The sequence below is a fragment of the Pseudophryne corroboree genome, chromosome 6 (assembly GCF_028390025.1).
Source record: "Pseudophryne corroboree isolate aPseCor3 chromosome 6, aPseCor3.hap2, whole genome shotgun sequence".
Taxonomy (NCBI): domain Eukaryota; kingdom Metazoa; phylum Chordata; class Amphibia; order Anura; family Myobatrachidae; genus Pseudophryne; species Pseudophryne corroboree.
The window spans coordinates 707,988,673-708,011,991 of NC_086449.1; the positions used below are offsets into that span (position 1 = coordinate 707,988,673).

The 23,319-nt window shown below is 43.0% G+C and overlaps 1 protein-coding gene across 6 annotated transcripts in view; it reads left to right on the forward strand.

Annotated features, from left to right (window-relative positions):
* The first annotated feature begins 1,080 nt into the window (after window positions 1-1,080).
* Window positions 1,081-23,319, forward strand: part of GRIA1 (glutamate ionotropic receptor AMPA type subunit 1) — a 468,887-nt gene continuing 446,648 nt past the window's right edge. For 4 of the 6 annotated variants that reach the window (XM_063928344.1, XM_063928345.1, XM_063928346.1 and 1 more), the window contains exon 1: window positions 1,083-1,722. In XM_063928344.1, the coding sequence (XP_063784414.1) occupies window positions 1,632-1,722 (91 nt within the window). In that variant the 5' untranslated portion in view covers window positions 1,083-1,631. Of the gene's footprint in view, window positions 1,723-23,319 lie in introns of all 6 variants that reach the window. The other 2 variants (XM_063928348.1, XM_063928349.1) reach the window with 2 other exon arrangements.

Genomic DNA, 23,319 nt, shown 5'->3' on the forward strand with positions numbered 1-23,319 from the left:
ATGTGTTGGTCTCTTGGTTTCTTCTGAGATACTGTATAATAGCTTTACCTATTGTTGCTCATCATTCAGCAACACAAAAGTAAAAATTCAAAGAAAAGAAAAAAAAAATGCAGTAATTGTAGAAAACATGATGCAAGGGGAAAGACGGCTGCTAGTAATCAATATAAATACAATGTTGTTACATTTCATGGTTATGTTTAAGCAGGCCTTTTAAACAACATAATTTCAGTCATAGTCATACAAAACGATATAGTCAATGAATCCTTCAGTGTGATAAGTGATAATATAGTTCTAGTCAATACATCCCCGAGCATGCAATAAAACAGACATGCAGCCACATGTGGTCTGTACAGGCATTTCAGTGACTTCTGGTGTACACTAAATACAATGAGTTCTACCATCTATCACACATATCCACAGACCTGAATGTGTACTGACACTGCTCACTTAGAATTTGTCGGCAGATAAGAACCACTTGGCCCATCTAGTCTGCCCCTTTTTTTTTTTTTTTACATTATTTTTATCTCTAACCTTATTTGATCCTTATTTCTTTGTAAGGATATCCTTATGTCTATCCCATGCATGTTTAAATTGCTCTATTGTCTTAGCCTCTACCACCTCTGATGAAGAAGAAGGCACTTGCATTGTATCCTGACATGGCAGGAGATCAGCAGATAGACAGATACATGCGATGTAAATGTTCTGTATACAGATGGAGAAAAGGGAGCAATGTGATAAATACAGCACACCTTATAGTAAACAGAATAATTTTACATATATATATATATATATATATATATATATATATCACTTATAGTGGCATGTCACAGGGAGCTCAGCATTAGTGTAAATATGTATCACCATGGATATGCAGACTGACAGTGATCATTCTCAGTACAGGAGGGGGTAGGTGCATGGAGAAAACCAGGTTTCCCTGTCAAAGTGGCACACATAAGTGTCTGTCTTATAGGGGAGACCATACCGCTCGAAAAGGGAGGGGAGACATTGTGACACTGTGACACAGGAGGGAGGTGGGGGGTGCACTTATGGTGAACACTACAGGAGGGTGTGGGGTGTATTAGGGACAGGAGGATGGAGAGATTACCCTCAGCTACAGTACATTGGCTCCTATCAGGAGGATGGAGAGGGGTTGGGGAATGTGAGGCAGTTGCTTGGCTACAGTAATAAAGGCACATTAGCATGATGGAGTGTGGAGAGAGAGTAATGTATGTGCTAGTGTGTGTCTGTGTGTGAATGAGGAGGGCTCTCATTCTCTGGGTGTTCAGTTAATCCTTCTGTCAGTTGATGTTAAAACAGCATTTTAAGAGCTGGATGGATAAAGGAAGAGGCACAGTGTAAGCGGGGAGACACAGAAGCCTGGAACAGAAGGCAAGCCTTGTTTTCAGCACCACGGAGAGAGACACCAAAAATTCTCAACATCATCAACCAGTGCCCCTCTGTGACTCCCCCACCCCCCGCCTTGGAACCTCAAGTATAGGGAGGAAGGCCAGGTCATTCACTTCAGAGGCTTTCCATCCTCAAGAAAACAAACACAACAACAACAGCAACAAAATATAATCTTTGCTTGGGAAGTAGGGCTGATCTTTTTCTCCGCCAATGCAAAAGGAAATATGCAGCACATCTTTGCCTTCTTCTGCACAAGCTTTCTAGGGGCAGTGCTTGGGGTGAATTTCCCCAATTTTCCTAACATTATCCAGATCGGTAAGTTCATTGATTGCTTTTTGGAGGGAAGGGGGGGTGGATGGGAGGGGGGGTTGGAGTGAGAAAGGACCTAAAGGGTTAACAAGGCAGATAATATCTATTACAAGAAATAGAAAAAGGAATGATGTGAATTATGATAATTATTAGTGCATTTTGGGATTTTAAGGGCTACTATACCTAAAGTAAGTGCTTTGATAGGGGTACAATTTGTAGGCAAAGCTAATTATTCACACCCAAAGTTTCCATGAGCCAGACACTTCCTGCTTATCAATAGCTCATACCTTTACTGCCCCTTCTGATGTCCCTCTGTCCCTGACTCTACCCTGACCCCCCCTCCCCTACCACCACAAACACATTCATTATCCCTCTGATGCCTTAAATTCTATTAGCTTCGAATAACACATTATTCCGGCATTTCAAGGCTTCTCAATCACGACTGTTTTCCTCCCACCTCCTCCTGGCATGCACTATTAACCCATTACATGGTGAGAGGAGGGAGGGGGGCTTTGCATGCATGGCTCTGCAAGCATCATCTGGCACTCAAAGGATTTGTTATAGGTCCTGCATATAGGGTTATCGTTATTATACAGCAAGGAACAGAAACCATTGTTGCTAGCTATCTGCTTTCTCTGATATCCTCGGGGGAAATGCACCAGAGGCTAGTCAAATAGGACAATCCATTGAATGCCCTGTCCTTTACCAGAAGTGATAATGAATCTGATTGTACAAAACATACCACAAACACAGGGGGTGCATTCTTATACTGAAGACTTGCATTACATGTCAATGAGATGTAATCAGATATAGTTATGTGGTTATTCCACATACTGTATGGCGTGTGTGTGTGTGTGTGTGTGTGTGTGTGTGTGCGTGTGTGCGTGTGCGTGTGTGTGTGTGTGTGTGTGTGTGTGTGTGTGTGTGTGTGTGACAGAGATCATTAGGTCATAATAGCAAGTGAGCAAATCAACCTAGTTCAAATAATGTTGTGTGTTTATAGATTTGTCATAAATCCCCTTTGTAATAGAAACCACTTATGCAACAATCGCTCAGCGATGGAACTGAAACCATAAATGCAAATGGCTGTTATTCAATATCTGATTGTTGCATATTAACCCATTGATCGCCGAGAGGACCTGATCACATTATCTTCTGCTTATCACATGGTATACTGTCACAAGGGATTTGCAGTGTTTTATCCTAATAAAGTGATGGGGCTGCTTCTTCTGCAGGTTGTACAGCATGTTAGGGTATTCAGTGCCATTGGCACCTAGATAATCTCTTGCTCCACCACCTGTTATCAGGATCTGCTGTATCGATGTTTGCTCTTGTTATCACAGCATCTGTAAAGATTATATTATTGAAGTGATCCAGTTGCATTGACATAAGATAGAAAAGACTGTATTCTAGCTGACATTGGTGACATGGTACAACGATTATGCACTCAGCATGTCACCTTGTTAGGCTAACTGTTGCTGCTACACTACTGTAAGCTGATTGTATTTTACATTCATTCCCACCTATCCCTTGCAATAGAAATGATTTCTTAAAAAGCTAAAAGCCCTATATCTCTATAGAATTATATAGAACTAGATTACATTTTTCTCGTTTACATTGTCAAGACATTCTACATTATTCTATATTTCTCACTCTTGCCTGCTAAGGATCAATGTGTTGCAAATCAGTGCAGTGCAATCTCCATCACAAGGGGTTAAAACAAAATAAAATGAGTCAAAATAAGCCTGGAAAAATGGGAATTTAATCCATTTGTTTTTAATGAACAGATATCTTACTTATTTTCCAGGCTACTACAGTAGGTCATGTTTAGCCGTTGATGTACAATGTACCTAAATACAGTATTGCTCTGTGTGGTACAAATGACAATCAAATACTTATATTTTATATTTTTTTAGGACATTTTTTTACTGCATCAGCAGCTTTGCAATATCCAGTTTTCCCTCTCCCCGGCCAGTCACACTGCATCAGGCTCATTGTCTATGCTTGGCTTCCTTTCTTAAGGGGTTTTTGTTCCCAACCACCTGTGAGCGATATGAGAGCATTGGTTTAAGGAGAATAAAAGTTCCTTTTGTACAAGGGCCATAGAGGATATTTCCTAGATATTTCTGACAGTATTTAATACACCTATCTGGCCAGTGAAGGGCACATAGTGATTAGGAAATATAAATATACAGAAATGTAAAGACAGAATGGCAGAAAGCTCTAGATAGGCTGCTTATGTTTGTTACAGTATGCATCTAACTACTTAACCACCATACTGATTTTATTACATAAAGAAACAAAGCACTGGGCCCAAATATGTATTTTTTCCTCACATAATTGTTATCGACTTCAATCATTTCTATATTCTGTCTAAATGTATCCAAGAAACCCTTACGGCCTATTTGGAGTTCACAAGATGTCTGTATTATATATTTGATGATAAATGATTTTACCAGAAGGAAATATGTTTACATTCCTCCCTTTTTTTATTTTAGGTATATTTTGGTTACTATTTGTGTTTCCCTGTTATGGATATTCCTCTTCTAAATAATACTACGGGTTCATTGTCCTTCTCGGTATTCCAGCTTCCGAGTGCTCTAATTCTTAGTGTACAAGGGACATGTTGATAAGGCACATTATAGTGATGTGGCCTTGCAGAGGAAGTCATTTGTGCTTTCTGTGTAACAGAATGTCCTGAGACACACAGATGCCCTGTGACATACTGCCTCATGCATTATTTCATCTTGCAGATGATTTAAATAGACGTTGACTTGCAAGTGACAAAAATATCTTGTTTTAGAGTCTACCAGTGGGGCGACATTGTTTGCCATTTTTATGTTTGTTTATAGTGTCGTAGATTTGTCCATTTTGGGTGAAAAACTAAGAATATAGATGAATGCATAGGTCTGTTCTTTAGCATCTGTAGCTAGATCAAGTATGCCGTTGCAACTGGCACTTCTTATAGGGAATTTTATGAAATGGCCCACAAACTAGGTGCTAGGATTATACCCTTGTGTTCCATATTTGGTCTTATAGTCAAGAAGTGTTTTTTTTTTTTTCATCAGACACAATTACATTGGCAAATGGATTGAGTCTGAGAGTTTTATTGTTTTGGCATGGGATTACAGTTTTGGTGACTGGACAGATAGGTTCTCATGAAGTGAATGGAGGAAATAAAGGGATTATCGACTTTGTCAGTGTTTTTCTATGAGTCAGATTGATTTTAACAATCATTGTACAAGTTAGCTCCACATTGCAAAGGCCAGGGAGAATGATTTGCTAGGAGAATATATTATATGGCATTTAACCACTTCATGTAATTGCAACAGGAATTTTCCCAGTCAGTAATAACAGTTGGAAGGACATCTTTCACGTCCTCTGAAATAAAATGATATATACTGTAACATAACTTTTGTATCTGTCCCCCGGATTACAATGGCTACAGTATGTAAGGATTTAGCAATATTACAAGATTGTGACTGTAGTTGCACACTGTATGATTTATTTTGGCTTATGATAAGTCTATGTCCTAAATATACTATATATGTAAAGGAGATGGCACATTTTTTAATTTATTAAATAAATAAAAAAGAAAGAAAACTATTTTGTAAATTATATAATAATACCTCAGATCCCAGACCATAAGTTACAGAGCAGTTTCCAGGCAGGTAGGTAGTACAGATACTCATAGGTACAATATAATAGACACTTTTTGGATCTGCTATGGCGTGTTATATTTATTTCGATTTTCCTGATGTTCATTGTTATAGCAATTAGAGTTTTGGTTTTTCATATCTTTTTGACCATTGTTTGATAATTTCTCTCTTCAGACCAAACCTCATCAAATGAAAGTGATAATCATTATGGTCCAGATTTATCAAGTCTTGGAGAGTGATAAAGTACCAACCAATCTGCTCCTAACTGTGATTTTTCAAACACAGCCTGTAACGTGACAGTTAGGAGCTGTTTGGTTGGTACTTCATCATCGTGCAGTTTATCACTCTCCAAGGCTTGATAAATATTGGCCTATATTTGATACTAATCTACAGTATATACTGCACAGTATGAGGAATGTAAAACAAAAATACTATTATCATAGTTAAAATACGATGTATCGTGAACTGTATAATGAAGAGATTGTATTAAACAAAGTATTGTACCATTTACATTTTACAGATCCATTTTATATAAAATTTTACCTATGGGTAATTGCTACATACTAATTCAATCATAGCTCCTTGCATCAAGTGTGGAGGCAACCATTATTCACAACAAAGCAGCCTATTTATTGGCTAGGAATAAGTGACATCACTATTTCCCAATGAGTTGATAGGCTGAATATGGGTTCATCCCATAAAATGTCTGCCTCTCCTCTGAGATGGGTCCACTTTAAGTTTCTCAGTATGGTTGCCAATTGCATTGAAGGAACTCCAATGAAACTCAACTGTATTCCTTGGTATAAAACACTGGTTGTACTGTTTTCTTCTCATTTGCTTGGTGGTGACACACTCTGACATCACCCAGTCCCTTAGGGCAACACAAAAACATGAGATTCCCTGCATCCTGGATTTATATTGGCTTCATTTTGATGCAAACGACGCCTGAATTACAATTTCAAATCTTGTTTTTCTTCCTGGAGTTGTCAGCTGTGTTGAATTTTTTTTTTTGCTTCCTTTTTCTGCTTTGTTGCCTTCGGGCCTTTGGGAAGTGTTCTCTAATGTATGCGGGGCTTGTGCATTAATAGGGTGACTGCAGTGATCACTGTTAATAACCCTTTCAATGTAAGACAAATGTACAATGATTGCTACAGCCATGTCTCTCAGGGGCGAAATGCTACTGGAGTACATAAAGCACAATGCTCTTTTACCTCATTTATATTGTAAATCTGATTCAGATCAGTATGAGAAACCTTTACGTAAAGAAATAGCACCAGGTCTCAACCCTGCAAGAGCTTCTGAAAGCTGGTTTGGTGTGAGCCCTAGGGCACCATAGTTATTCTTCCTTACAGAAACAGCACCCCCAATCCTGCTACTACTAGGTGGGAGGTGGCATCATTGTCTCCACAGATTAGGAGGGTGACATCTTGCTAGTGTTCCATATGGGGGGCGCCGCAGAAACATTAAAACCACTATATGAGTGACATTATTTGGCTTTAGGAATGCCTTTTAAGGAGAGTTTTCTAGCTATGGGTTAAAAAACCAGCTGAATAACATTTAATTAATTACGTTACTTTTACACAGGAATGGGCAATGTTTTTTGGAGCAATACCATGAGGGCTTCATGTTTCTAAGGGATGCTGTATGATAGCAAAAGCATAGCTGCTAAGAAACAATTTTACATACATACAGATGTGTCCTCATACACCAAGCCCCAATACGCCTTTTAGGGCAAGACGCCCGGCGTGAATGAGCTGCGCAAAGCAGTGTAGCTTAGCAACTTTTCGTTTAAATTACCATATTATTCCTACTATAGACAAAGAAATCTGTACCAGTGACCATTCGTTTTAAGCATGTAAAAATTTGCAGATGAAGCTCAATGGAACTTGGTGTGAAAACAAGCCATGGCCACCGCATCATAGCATTTGGTGTACGTATTCAGACTCATTCAGATCCCAAAGGATCTGAGGTGCATGCCGCAAAACAACGATGTTCTGTATGCTGGACCTGTACTGCGCATGTGCAGTACTGGTCTGAGATGATAGATGCAGGACAGCATCAGACGGTCAGTGATTGACAGTCTGATGCTGTTTGCACATAGGATGGGGGCGGCAACAGCCTTCCGTTTCTTAAAATGGAGGTGTGTCACCAGTGTTGAAGGGGGAGGGACGAGGCCATGATCTCCATCAGAGGATGGAGATTTCCTGGCCTCTCTGTGGTAAATACGGTGGCTGACTTGCACGCAGCCGGCTGACGGTGTTGGAGATGAACCAATGCTGCATCCTAGGATGCAGTTCGGATCAGTAATGCATGCAGGGGGTGTTACCATATTAGGAAGCAGATGTACTAAGGCTTGGGCAGTGATAAAGTGGAGAGAGATAAAGTACCAGCCAATCATCTCCTTACTGCCAAGTTACAGGTTGGGTTTGAAAAACGGCAGTTAGGAGCTGATTGACTGGTACTTTACCATTTTATCACTCTTCAAGGCTTAGTACATCTCCCCCTAGAGCTCATATGTACGCACCAGCAATAGCACCTCCAACCACGTCTGAATGAGGGCCAGTGCTGCATCTGAAATGAATCAGTGCAGTTCCATTGAGCAATTTTGTGGCATCTGAATATTTCATTTGTGCGACTAAGTTGTAGATTTGAGCGTAAAAGACACCAGATGTGGAGATGTGGCGTGCCGAGAAGGGCGGCAGCAATAATCTGCAGATACAACCTGTCCCTCCTATATTCAGATTCCGCATGGAGAAACCCCTCAATGTATTGTGTAGATACCGCGAGTCCCAATGAAAACAAAACTGATCCGTTCTTTGTAGTATGGAAAAGATATATTAATATTATCCTTAAAACTGTACAAAATCAGATATACTGTATCAATGCATGAGACATAATGTCTGGTACGGCTTTGTGATCCAGATGGGGAACCCCCAATTCAATTAGCACAGACTATATGGGATGGGAAAAAAGAAACATAAAGCAAGTAACTTTGCACCTTGGTAAAACCATGTTGAGCAGCAGGTGGGGCAGATTTTACATGTGCAGCAGTGACGTGCGGTTGGGTAAGGCAGGTGAGGCAGAGCCTTTCCTGTCATACTAACGTTTGTGTCAGAGTTTTGACTGTATAAAGTATATGAAAAATACAAAGAATATGTAAAAAATATCTTCTTTGTATTATTCAAATCATTTTTATAGTCAAATCTCTGGAGTAAAAAGTCTACGGCTCACCCGCTTATCTTTTCCGCCCATCTCCGATCAAAACTCACCAAATTTCCATTACTAACGTACCAGTCCCACCCAACTTACACAGCATACTGCATATGGTATAGATAGATTTGTTCCTACATGCAGTGCTGTATCAACTAAGACATGTGGCTCTATAACCCTGAACATGACAAGGCCAACGATCAATGGGGGTAATTCCAAGTTGATCGCAGCAGGAAATTTTTTAGCAATTGGGCAAAACCATGTGCACTGCAGGGGAGGCAGATATAACATGTGTAGAGAGAGTTAGATTTGGGTGGGTTATTTTATTTCTGTGCAGGGTAAATACTGGCTGCTTTATTTTTACACTGCAATTTAGATTGCAGATTGAACTCACCACACCCAAATCTATCTCTCTTTGCACATGTTATATCTGCCCCCCCTGCAGTGCACATGGTTTTGCCCAACTGCTAAAAAATTTGCTGCTGCGATCAACTTGGAATTACCCCCAATATCCTTCTATACCGTATAAATCTGTTGCATTTAAACTGCCCATCTTCATATAAGATATACTGTACAGCATGCGGAACAATAAAACACTAGAAATGTAGCATTGCAGGAAGAACAATAGAATACTGTCCAATTGTCTGTACATACTTACAATATAAAATACTGTAACATTTTTTTGCCACTATACAAATACAGTATGAGATCTTTTCAAGTTTAAGCGGAATATTTATCAAAAATAGGGGAAATCCCCCCAAAAAACGAACTATCCCTAGAATGATGGGGAAATTGCAGCAAACATCATATATATGCTGCAGTTCCCCATTTTTGATCACAAAAGCAGACTCCATAGGTTTCTATGGGTTCAACTGAATTGTGAACTTTACCAAGCTGCATAATGCAAAACGTTCTAAAGCTTAGCCCCGGTAGCTGGTGCCTATAGTAGCATACAGAATGTGCGACAGTACTGCAATTTTAGTCAGAGAGGAATCCCACTAGTGTCACATTAGTTATCACGTTACTTTCTAACTATTTGCCAGGACAGGTTATTATTGGAGTACGTGTCCCAGCCAGAGACATCATTTGGTAAAATCCACATTTTTATAATTTCTTATTGCTACTATATGCAGCAATAACAGAGAATATTTAACAGAGCATGATTCCTAATATTGATGATGTCATGCCAAGGAGGTGTGGCCACCACCTGCCAGGAAGAACAGCACAGCTCGAAGCATCCTCCGTATGCTCTGGAGGGATGTAGAGGCTGCAGTGTGCATGTCTGGTGTGTCCAAAGCACCCCAGCCACAATTCTGGCTCCCTGCTAAGCCAGATGCAGGGGCTGTGGGGCAGCAGACCACTGCTTGCACATCCCCTAGTTACAGCCCTGTACTGTATGTTCCTAAATGTTTTAGGTTATTCACACTATTTCAGGTACTGGAAACTATTGCAGATGTGCTATACACAACATAACTCCAAGCTTTTTTAGACCTCAGGAGTGGGCGTGGCTTGAAATTGGCGTGGCCTTGTGAGAAGGGGACGGAGCTTCGGGAGAAGGGGCGGGTTATCGAATTACGACCCCCCATTTTTGTCAGCTGGGCCGCCCCCTACTCATCTCCCCGCACTGTTCAGATGCTGTGCGCAAACACACGGCATCTATTCAGTGATCACCAGCTGATTCGCAAAGCAGAGCAGCGGTGATCACTGGCTCTCCCATCCTCCCACCAAACACCCCCCCCCCCCCCTGCCCGTGGACCACTGCGACACGTGGGTAGGACAGGGGGACAGTATCCAAATAGTGGGACTGTCCCGCTGGAATCGGGACAATTGGGAGATATGTACACAGTAAGACCAAAGTGTTTATCTAGACATTATAAAATGTATTTCTAAGTCGTCTTATATTAACTGAATACATGCTGGAGTGAGTTAGTTAGTGTTTTATATATGCCTTGATTTGATGATCTAGAACTGGCTACTTTTTAGAACATAATAAAAAAAAAATTGCAAGCCAGAAATATTTACGACACTGTGTACTGAATGTGCTCTGCTGCAGAAATATACCAACAGCATTCAGAAATAATTGAGATATGTAGGCGGTTTCCTCCAATATAAATGTATGCAGAGTATGAAATCTGGTCTGAGGATGTAGGCAGATGGGGAATCGGAAAACCAAAAAGGGTCAAGAGAATTATATCATATCTGAGTTGTTTGTTTGTTTGTTTGTTTGTTTGTTTGTTTTAGTGTTTCTGGTTATTTTCATCCATGTCCTGGTGACCAATAACAGATGTGGAACAATGGAAACATCCTGCATGTATAAGAGTGAATAAGCTTCAATTTCTGCAAATAGTTGACATTGAAAACCTTACAGAGCTAATTCTCTCTCTCTCTCTCTCTCTCTCTCTCTCTCTCTCTCTCTCTCTCTCACTAGATAGATAGATAGATAGATAGATAGATAGATAGATAGATAGATAGATAGATACATAGATAGATTCATGGACGTGCGGTGAGGTAAATGGCTCAGGAGGCATTGGCTATTACCAGGGGCAGATTTACGCACAATATATGAGCCCAAGGCTGCATGTGGGCATTATACCCAGGTGCAGCAGTATATACTGCTAGAAATTTGGTTCGTTTTGATCAGAGATGGGCGGAAAAGGCTCTGCCTCACCTGTCATAGACTTTTTACTCCAGATTAGTTAGATTTGGGTGGGTTATATTGTTTCTGTGCAATATAAATACTGGCTGCTTTATTTTTACACTGCAATTTAGGTTTCAGTTTTAACACACACCCCACCCAAACCTAACTCTCTCCTTGCAGTGCACATGGTTTTGCCCATTTGCTAACAAATTTGCTGTTGTGATCAGGTCTGAATTAGGCCCAATGTCATAACATTGTATCATCTTTGACATATCTATCTATCTATCTATCTATCTATCTATCTATCTATCTATCTATCTATCTATCTATCTATCTATCTATCTTATTAAAAAAGCTCACTGAATTTACAGGTATTTGTGAAGTACAGCCTGAAATCAAGATATATGATTTCAGACCCTTTTCCACCTTTAATGTGACCTTAAGAAACACAAGTGAAATACCGAACCTACAATTCTCTGACTCAAACAGCATGTACCTTTAATTATGGGACTATAGCTATGTTCATAGATATAACCAATCACAATAATTATCATGTTCTAAGGTAAACGGCACATACAGTACCTGTTAGCAATGAAAGTGTTTTGGAGGAACCCAAATAAAGATCAGCTGTTACATCCTGCTTTGATAGCCATGGTCTGCAAGGAACTCTCAGAACAGCAGCAGGGGGGTATAAACAAAATTGAAAGGCATTGCATGTACCATGGAACAATATGAAGACCATTATCAATAAGTAGAGAAAATGTAGCACACTACGGTCATTGCCAAGATCAGGGCGTCCTTACAAAGTTGATGACAGGACAAGCAGAAACCTTCTGAGAGACTACCCAGAGGCATCTGCAACATTATAGAAGTTACAGGAACTAGTCACTCCCTGCATATCACAAACTTCTCCTGTTTTTACACTACTGGACTATGGGGGTCATTCCGAGTTGTTCGCTTATTGCTGATTTTCGCTATTCTGCGATTTGTTGCTAAATGCGCATGGTACGCAGCGCGCATGCGCTTAGTTATTTAACTAAAAACTTAGCAGTTTTGCTGTTGTTCGTGCAGCGCTTTTCAGTCGCACTGCTGATCAGCGAGTGATTGACAGGAAAGGGGCGTTTCTGGGTGGTAACTGAGCGTTTTCCGGGAGTGTGCTAAAAAAACGCAGGGATGCCAGGTAAAAACGCAGGAGTGTCTGGAGAAACGGGGGAGTGGCTGGCCGAACGCAGGGCGTGTTTGTGACGTAAAACCAGGAACTAAACGGACTGAGGTGATCGCAATCTAGGAGTAGGTCTGGAGCTACTCAGAAAAACTGCTTGAAAATTTTTAGTAGCAGTTCTGCTAATCTTTCGTTCGCAATTCTGCTAAGCAAAGATACACTCCCAGAGGGCGGCGGCCTAGCGTGTGCAATGCTGCTAAAAGCAGATAGCGAGCGAACAACTCGGAATGACCACCTATGAGTATCAGTGGCGGATCCAGTGGTAGGGCTGCAGCCCAATATTCATATAGGGGAGTCACTGGTGCATTGCGGTGGCAGTTGGTGTGGCTCCTCTATTTGAACTTTGGAATGTGCTGTAGCCCCACCTCTGGAGCCGCCACTGATGAGTATGCCGCATGGTCTGATGACACCAAGGTTGAACTTTTGGCCATAATTCTAAAAGATACTGTACGTACAGCAGCATTGTGTCACGGTCCGGCGGGAGACTGTTCAGGGGAGCCAGCTCTTACCTGTCCCTTTGGAGAGGTCCAGCTGGCGGAGGTGCGGGCTGCTGGCGCCGGGCAGGGTGCGCTGGGAGGACAGGCAGGGGCACTGGTTGGCAGCTCAGCAGACTGGCAGCATGTCCCTCCGGCAGGGGTTAGCAGTGCTGCTGTGGAGCCAGGGCTTCTGTGAACAGGCTGGGCTGTGTTCCCGGTGGCCATCTTGGATGTGGGCAAAAAGCCTCTCTTGCCCACACTTCACCAATTGATCACTTTCCTGTGGCCAATTAGCTCAGAGCAGCTGCTATAAAACAGGAAGGCTTGGAGGAGGGAATTTGCCAGTGCAACGTCTTTCACAATATCTGTGAAGCTAGTTCTCTGTGCTCCCGCAGCGTCTCCAGTGTCAGGTTCTTGTTACAGCAAAGTACCCAAGCCTCCTGATATAGCCTTACGCAAACTGCCGACTCTGTTCCCGTGTCCTACCTATCTACCTGTTCCAGACGCCGCAGTAACCAGCCTTCGGAAATCCTCATTTAAAGTACTGGGTCACGGTTCCGGTATCCTCAGCCACCCGCTAACCTATAGTCGTATCTCTATTCAACTGTCTTTGGTGAACCCTGTTAAACTACACCAAGTAATAAATGCGCAAGACCTTCATCCGTCCCGCTCGTTTGTTATTCAGAGATCCAAGTGCACCAGAATCATCTTCCCCAAATCCGGATCCACAACAATCCTCAGACGTAACACATTGTGCTTAGTGGCTATTCCTCTGTAGCCGGGCAGGTGCTCATGTCAAGCTAGAGAGCATAATGATTATTTACAAATATCAATATATTTTGGCATGACACCTGGTGCATTCAGAAAGCTGAAGGGGAAGAGGAACTTCACCATCCAACATGGTAACATTCCAAGGCAAACATCCAAGGAATGGTTTCAGAAAAGAAAGTTCAAAGTCTTGCAAAGGCTCAGTCCCAATCTGAATCCAGACCTCAATCCCACTGAAAAATTGTGGACACCCTGAATTGGGCTCTGCACAAAGGAAACCCGCACAATATGATTGACCTGGAATGTGTTTTCAGAGAAGAGTCAGACAGAACCAGGTGTGCAAACTTGGATTCGATACAAAAAAAAAAAAGCAAAGCAAAAGCTGCTTCTACAAAGAATGAGTTTAGGGGTGTGCTCACTTATGCAGACAGACTTTGTATTTACAGTATTTTTTAACCTTCCTAAAATTGTGTTCATTTTCACTTGCAGTTTGTTGCTTGTAAAGTCACATTTACTTTACATAATTCTGTAATTTCAATGAGGTTGTGTAGATGTTTTATATATATATATATATATATATATATATATATATATATATATATATATAAGCAACGACAGGTGCGGCACTCCAAGCGTCAGGGAACAAAATTGCTCTTGAGTCCAAGTTGTAGACAACTTGTCTACAACTCTACAACTTGGACTCAAGAGTAATTTTGTCCCCGACACTTGGAGTGCCGCACCTGTCGTTGCTTGTATCTCATTACTGTGGAGGCACCCAGCGCAATTGCATTGGTTAATGGGAGAGCCGGACCTGCCTTTTGTTTATATATATATAAAGCACAAAAGCACACACGTCTGGCAGGCTCCGCGGAGCCTGCCAGACGTGTGTGCTTTTGTTCCACTCGGCCTTCTTCTCCCTGTGTCCGCTGCGAGTGGCCAGACGGGTCCGGAGTATCGACGCGGTGCATGGTCCTGGCGTTCGTACACAGAGGCGGAGGTTTGCCTGGTGGATGTTTTTTATGCTCTGTGACTGGCCCAAAGTGTGGGTCTTATCTGGTACGGGAACACACTTACCTTTTACCTGTTTGTGTCTAATGATGCATGCATAAAATAAAAAATGATTTGCACTATGGGCGCATTCTCCTAAATTCTTTTTCCAGGTATCTTTCTGCTCAAAGGGATTCTGAGCCTCTGGGGAATTGCTGCGGTGTCCATTACACCAGTGCCAACAGCACAAGGTCCATTACCTGTGAACTGTGAATGAACTATTGAAAGACTATCAGCGCACCTGTACATCGTTTATTTCAATATATATATATATATATATATATATATATATATTAGTGATGTGCACCGGACATTTTTCGGGTTTTGTGTTTTGGTTTTGGATTCGGTTCCGCGGCCGTGTTTTGGATTCGGACGCGTTTTGGCAAAACCTCACCGAAACTTTTTTGTCGGATTCGGGTGTGTTTTGGATTCGGGTGTTTTTTTCAAAAAACCCTAAAAAAACAGCTTAAATCATAGAATTTGGGGGTCATTTTGATCCCATAGTATTATTAACCTCAATAACCATAATTTCCACTCATTTCCAGTCTATTCTGAACACCTCACACCTCACAATATTATTTTTAGTCCTAAAATTTGCACCGAGGTCGCTGGATGGCTAAGCTAAGCGACACAAGTGGCCGACACAAACACCTGGCCCATCTAGGAGTGGCACTGCAGTGTCAGGCAGGATGGCACTTCAAAAAAATTGTCCCCAAACAGCACATGATGCAAAGAAAAAAAGAGGTGCACCAAGGTCGCTGTGTGACTAAGCTAAGCGACACAAGTGGCCGACACAAACACCTGGCCCATCTAGGAGTGGCACTGCAGTGTCAGAAAGGATGGCACTTCAAAAAAATAGTCCCCAAACAGCACATGATGCAAAGAAAAAAAGAGGCGCACCAAGGTCGCTGTGTGACTAAGCTAAGCGACACAAGTGGCCGACACAAACACCTGGCCCATGTAGGAGTGGCACTGCAGTGTCAGACAGGATGGCACTTCAAAAAAATTGTCCCCAAACAGCACATGATGCAAAGAAAAAAAGAGGCGCACCAAGGTCGTTGTGTGACTAAGCTAAGCGACACAAGTGGCCGACACAAACACCTGGCCCATCTAGGAGTGGCACTGCAGTGTCAGACAGGATGGCACTTAAAAAAATAGTCCCCAAACAGCACATGATGCAAAGATAAATGAAAGAAAAAAGAGGTGCGAGATGGAATTGTCCTTGGGCCCTCCCACCCACCCTTATGTTGTATAAACAGGACATGCACACTTTAACGAACCCATCATTTCAGCGACAGGGTCTGCCACACGACTGTGACTGAAATGACTGGTTGGTTTGGGCCCCCACCAAAAAAGAAGCAATCAATCTCTTCTTGCACAAACTGGCTCTACAGAGGCAAGATGTCCTCCTCATCATCATCCTCCGATTCCTCACCCCTTTCACTGTGTACATCCCCCTCCTCACAGATTATTAATTCGTCCTCACTGGAATCCACCATCTCAGATCCCTGTGTACTTTCTGGAGGCAATTGCTGGTGAATGTCTCCACGGAGGAATTGATTATAGGCCCTCATTCCGAGTTGTTCGCTCGGTATTTTTCATCGCATCGCAGTGAAAATCCGCTTAGTACGCATGCGCAATGTTCGCACTGCGACTGCGCCAAGTAACTTTACTATGAAGAAAGTATTTTTACTCACGGCTTTTTCTTCGCTCCGGCGATCGTAATGTGATTGACAGGAAATGGGTGTTACTGGGCGGATACACGGCGTTTCAGGGGCGTGTGGCTGAAAACGCTACCGTTTCCGGAAAAAACGCAGGAGTGGCCGGGGAAACGGTGGGAGTGCCTGGGCGAACGCTGGGTGTGTTTGTGACGTCAACCAGGAACGACAAGCACTGAAATGATCGCACAGGCAGAGTAAGTCTGGAGCTACTCTGAAACTGCTAACTCGTTTGTAATCGCAATATTGCGCGTACGTCGGTCGCAATTTTAAGAAGCTAAGATTCACTCCCAGTAGGCGGCGGCTTAGCGTGTGTAACTCTGCTACATTCGCCTTGCGAGCGAACAACTCGGAATGAGGGCCATAATTCATTTTGATGAACATCATCTTCTCCACATTTTCTGGAAGTAACCTCGTACGCCGATTGCTGACAAGGTGAGCGGCTGCACTAAACACTCTTTCAGAGTACACACTGGAGGGAGGGCAACTTAGGTAGAATAAAGCCAGTTTGTGCAAGGGCCTCCAAATCACCTCTTTTTCCTGCCAGTATACGTACGGACTGTCTGACGTGCCTACTTGGATGCGGTCACTCATATAATCCTCCACCATTCTTTCAATGGTGAGAGAATCATATGCAGTGACAGTAGACAACATGTCAGTAATCGTTGGCAGGTACTTCAGTCCGGACCAGATGTCAGCACTCGCTCCAGACTGCCCTGCATCACCGCCAGCGGGTGGGCTCGGAATTCGTAGCCTTTTCCTCGCACCCCCAGTTGCGGGAGAATGTGAAGGAGGAGATGTTGACGGGTCACGTTCCGCTTGACTTGACAATTTTCTCACCAGCAGGTCTTTGAACCTCTGCAGACTTGTGTCTGCCGGAAAGAGAGATCCAATGTAGGTTTTAAATCTAGGATCGAGCACGGTGGCCAAAATGTAGTGCTCTGATTTCAACAGATTGACCACCCGTGAATCCTGGTTAAGCGAATTAAGGGCTCCATCCACAAGTCCCACATGCCTAGCGGAAACGCTCTGTTTTAGCTCCTCCTTCAATGTCTCCAGCTTCTTCTGCAAAAGTCTGATGAGGGGAATGACCTGACTCAGGCTGGCAGTGTCTGAACTGACTTCACGTGTGGCAAGTTCAAAGGGTTGCAGAACCTTGCACAACGTTGAAATCATTCTCCACTGCACTTGAGTCAGGTGCATTCCCCCTCCTTTGCCTATATCGTGGGCAGATGTATAGGCTTGAATGGCCTTTTGCTGCTCCTCCATCCTCTGAAGCATATAGAGGGTTGAATTCCACCTCGTTACCACCTCTTGCTTCAGATGATGGCAGGGCAGGTTCAGGACTGTTTGGTGGTGCTCCAGTCTTCTGTACGCGGTGGCTGAATGCCGAAAGTGGCCCGCAATTTTTCGGGCCACCGACAGCATCTCTTGCACGCCCCTGTCATTTTTTAAATAATTCTGCACCACCAAATTCAATGTATGTGCAAAACATGGGACGTGCTGGAATTTGCCCAGATGTAATGCACGCACAATATTGCTGGCGTTGTCCGATGTCACAAATCCCCAGGAGAGTCCAATTGGGGTAAGCCATTCTGCGATGCTCTTCCTCAGTTTCCGTAAGAGGTTGTCAGCTGTGTGCCTCTTCTGGAAAGCAGTGATACAAAGCTTAGCCTGCCTAGAAACGAGTTGGCGTTTGCGAGATGCTGCTACTGGTGCCGCCGCTGCTGTTCTTGCTGCGGGAGGCAATACATCTACCCAGTGGGCTGTCACAGTCATATAGTCCTGAGTCTGCCCTGCTCCACTTGTCCACATGTCCGTGGTTAAGTGGACATTGGGTACAACTGCATTTTTTAGGACTCTTTTTCTGAGGTCTGTGTACATTTTCGGTATCGCCTGCCTAGAGAAATGGAACCTAGATGGTATTTGGTACCGGGGACACAGTACCTCAATCAAGTCTCTAGTTGCCTCTGAATTAACGGTGGTTACCGGAACCACGTTTCTCACCGCCCAGGCTGCCAAGGCCTGAGTTATCTGCTTTGCAGCAGGATGACTGCTGTGATATTTCATCTTCCTCGCAAAGGACTGTTGGACAGTCAATTGCTTACTGGAAGTAGTACAAGTGGTCTTCCGACTTCCCCTCTGGGATGACGATCGACTCCCAGCAGCTACAACAGCAGCGCCAGCAGCAGTAGGCGTTACACTCAAGGATGCATCGGAGGAATCCCAGGCAGGAGAGGACTCGTCAGACTTGCCAGTGACATGGCCTGCAGGACTATTGGCTTTCCTGGGTAAGGAGGAAATTGACACTGAGCGAGTTGGTGGTGCGGTTTGCAGGAGCTTGGTTACAAGAGGAAGGGATTTAGTGGTCAGTGGACTGCTTCCGCTGTCACCCAAAGTTTTTGAACTTGTCACTGACTTATGATGAATGCGCTGCAGGTGACGTATAAGGGAGGATGTTCCGAGGTGGTTAACGTCCTTACCCCTACTTATTACAGCTTGACAAAGGCAACACACGGCTTGACACCTGTTGTCCGCATTTGTGTTGAAATAATTCCACACCGAAGAGCTGATTTTTTTTGTATTTTGACCAGGCATGTCAATGGCCATATTCGTCCCACGGACAACAGGTGTCTCCCCGGGTGCCTGACTTAAACAAACCACCTCACCATCAGAATCCTCCTTGTCAATTTCCTCCCCAGCGCCAGCAACACCCATATCCTCATCCTGGTGTACTTCAACAGTGACATCTTCAATTTGACTATCAGGAACTGGACTGCGGGTGCTCCTTCCAGCACTTGCAGGGGACGTGCAAATGGTGAAAGGCGCAAGCTCTTCCCGTCCAGTGTTTGGAAGGTCAGGCATCGCAACTGACACAGTTGGACTCTCCTTGGGGATTTGTGATTTAGAAGAACGCACAGTTCTTTGCTGTGCTTTTGCCAGCTTATGTCTTTTCATTTTTCTAGCGAGAGGATAAGTGCTTCCATCCTCATGTGAATCTGAACCACTAGCCATGAACATAGGCCAGGGCCTCAGCCGTTCCTTGCCACTCCGTGTGGTAAATGGCATATTGGCAAGTTTACGCTTCTCATCAGATGCTTTCAATTTTGATTTTTGGGTCATTTTACTGAACTTTTGTTTTTTGGATTTTACATGCTCTCTATTATGACATTGGGCATCGGCCTTGGCAGACGACGTTGATGGCATTTCATCGTTTCGGCCATGACTAGTGGCAGCAGCTTCAGCACGAGGTGGAAGTGGATCTTGATCTTTCCCTATTTTAACCTCCACATTTTTGTTCTCCATTTTTTAATGTGTGGAATTATATGCTAGTATCAATAGCAATGGCCTACTACTATATATACTGCGCACAACTGAAATGCACCACAGGTATGGATGGATAGTATACTTGACGACACAGAGGTATGTAGAGCAGTGGCCTTCCGTACCGTACTGCTATATATACTGGTGGTCACTGTCAGCAAACTGCAAAACTAAAATGCACCACAGGTATAGAATCTAGATGGATAGTATACTTGACGACACAGAGGTAGGTAGAGCAGTGGCCTTCCGTACCGTACTGCTATATATAGTATACTGGTGGTCACTGTGTCAGCAAACTGCAAAACTAAAATGCACCACAGGTATAGAATGTAGATGGATAGTATACTTAATGCAGACACAGAGGTAGGTACAGCAGTGGCCTTCCATACCGTAGTGCTATATATAGTATACTGGTGGTCACTGTGTCAGCAAACTGCAAAACTAAAATGCACCACAGGTATAGAATGTAGATGGATAGTATACTTAATGACGACACAGAGGTAGGTACAGCAGTGGCCATCCGTACCGTACTGCTATATATAGTATACTGGTGGTCACTGTGTCAGCAAACTGCAAAACTAAAATGCACCACAGGTATAGAATGTAGATGGATAGTATACTTAATGACGACACAGAGGTAGGTACATCAGTGGCCTTCCGTACCGTACTGCTATATATAGTATACTGGTGGTCACTGTGTCAGCAAACTGCAAAACTAAAATGCACCACAGGTATAGAATGTAGATGGATAGTATACTTAATGACGACACAGAGGTAGGTACAGCAGTGGCCTTCCGTACCGTACTGCTATATATAGTATACTGGTGGTCACTGTGTCAGCAAACTGCAAAACTTAAATGCACCACAGGTATAGAATGTAGATGGATAGTATACTTAATGACGACACAGAGGTAGGTACAGCAGTGGCCTTCCGTACCGTACTGCTATATATAGTATACTGGTGGTCACTGTGTCAGCAAACTGCAAAACTTAAATGCACCACAGGTATAGAATGTAGATGGATAGTATACTTAATGACGACACAGAGGTAGGTACAGCAGTGGCCTTCCGTACCGTACTGCTATATATACTGGTGGTCACTGTGTCAGCAAACTGCAAAACTAAAATGCACCACAGGTATAGAATGTAGATGGATAGTATACTTAATGACGACACAGAGGTAGGTACAGCAGTGGCCTTCCGTACCGTACTGCTATATATACTGGTGGTCACTGTGTCAGCAAACTGCAAAACTAAAATGCACCACAGGTATAGAATGTAGATGGATAGTATACTTAATGACGACACAGAGGTAGGTACAGCAGTGGCATTCCGTACCGTACTGCTATATATAGTATACTGGTGGTCACTGTGTGAGCAAACTGCAAAACTAAAATGCACCACAGGTATAGAATGTAGATGGATAGTATACTTAATGACGACACAGAGGTAGGTAGAGCAGTGGCCTTCCGTACCGTACTGCTATATATAGTATACTGGTGGTCACTGTGTCAGCAAACTGCAAAACTAAAATGCACCACAGGTATAGAATGTAGATGGATAGTATACTTAATGACGACACAGAGGTAGGTACAGCAGTGGCCTTCCGTACCGTACTGCTATATATAGTATACAGGTGGTCACTGTGTCAGCAAACTGCAAAACTTAAATGCACCACAGGTATAGAATGTAGATGGATAGTATACTTAATGACGACACAGAGGTAGGTACAGCAGTGGCATTCCGTACCGTACTGCTATATATAGTATACTGTTGGTCACTGTGTCAGCAAACTGCAAAACTAAAATGCACCACAGGTATAGAATGTAGATGGATAGTATACTTAATGACGACACAGAGGTAGGTACAGCAGTGGCCTTCCGTACCGTACTGCTATATATACTGGTGGTCACTGTGTCAGCAAACTGCAAAACTAAAATGCACCACAGGTATAGAATGTAGATGGATAGTATACTTAATGACGACACAGAGGTAGGTACAGCAGTGGCCATCCGTACCGTACTGCTATATATAGTATACTGGTGGTCACTGTGTCAGCAAACTGCAAAACTAAAATGCACCACAGGTATAGAATGTAGATGGATAGTATACTTAATGACGACACAGAGGTAGGTACATCAGTGGCCTTCCGTACCGTACTGCTATATATAGTATACTGGTGGTCACTGTGTCAGCAAACTGCAAAACTAAAATGCACCACAGGTATAGAATGTAGATGGATAGTATACTTAATGACGACACAGAGGTAGGTACAGCAGTGGCCTTCCGTACCGTACTGCTATATATAGTATACTGGTGGTCACTGTGTCAGCAAACTGCAAAACTTAAATGCACCACAGGTATAGAATGTAGATGGATAGTATACTTAATGACGACACAGAGGTAGGTACAGCAGTGGCCTTCCGTACCGTACTGCTATATATAGTATACTGGTGGTCACTGTGTCAGCAAACTGCAAAACTTAAATGCACCACAGGTATAGAATGTAGATGGATAGTATACTTAATGACGACACAGAGGTAGGTACAGCAGTGGCCTTCCGTACCGTACTGCTATATATACTGGTGGTCACTGTGTCAGCAAACTGCAAAACTAAAATGCACCACAGGTATAGAATGTAGATGGATAGTATACTTAATGACGACACAGAGGTAGGTACAGCAGTGGCATTCCGTACCGTACTGCTATATATAGTATACTGGTGGTCACTGTGTCAGCAAACTGCAAAACTAAAATGCACCACAGGTATAGAATGTAGATGGATAGTATACTTAATGACGACACAGAGGTAGGTAGAGCAGTGGCCTTCCGTACCGTACTGCTATATATAGTATACTGGTGGTCACTGTGTCAGCAAACTGCAAAACTAAAATGCACCACAGGTATAGAATGTAGATGGATAGTATACTTAATGACGACACAGCGGTAGGTACAGCAGTGGCCTTCCGTACCGTACTGCTATATATAGTATACTGGTGGTCACTGTGTCAGCAAACTGCAAAACTTAAATGCACCACAGGTATAGAATGTAGATGGATAGTATACTTAATGACGACACAGAGGTAGGTACAGCAGTGGCATTCCGTACCGTACTGCTATATATAGTATACTGTTGGTCACTGTGTCAGCAAACTGCAAAACTAAAATGCACCACAGGTATAGAATGTAGATGGATAGTATACTTAATGACGACACAGAGGTAGGTACAGCAGTGGCCTTCCGTACCGTACTGCTATATATAGTATACTGGTGGTCACTGTGTCAGCAAACTGCAAAACTAAAATGCACCACAGGTATAGAATGTAGATGGATAGTATACTTAATGACGACACAGAGGTAGGTACAGCAGTGGCCTACTGTACCGTACTGCTATATATACTGGTGGTCACTGTGTCAGCAAACTGCACAACTGAAATGCACCACAGGTATAGAATGTAGATGGATAGTATACTTAATGACGACACAGAGGTAGGTACAGCAGTGGCCTACTGTACCTTAATGCTATATATTATATACTGGT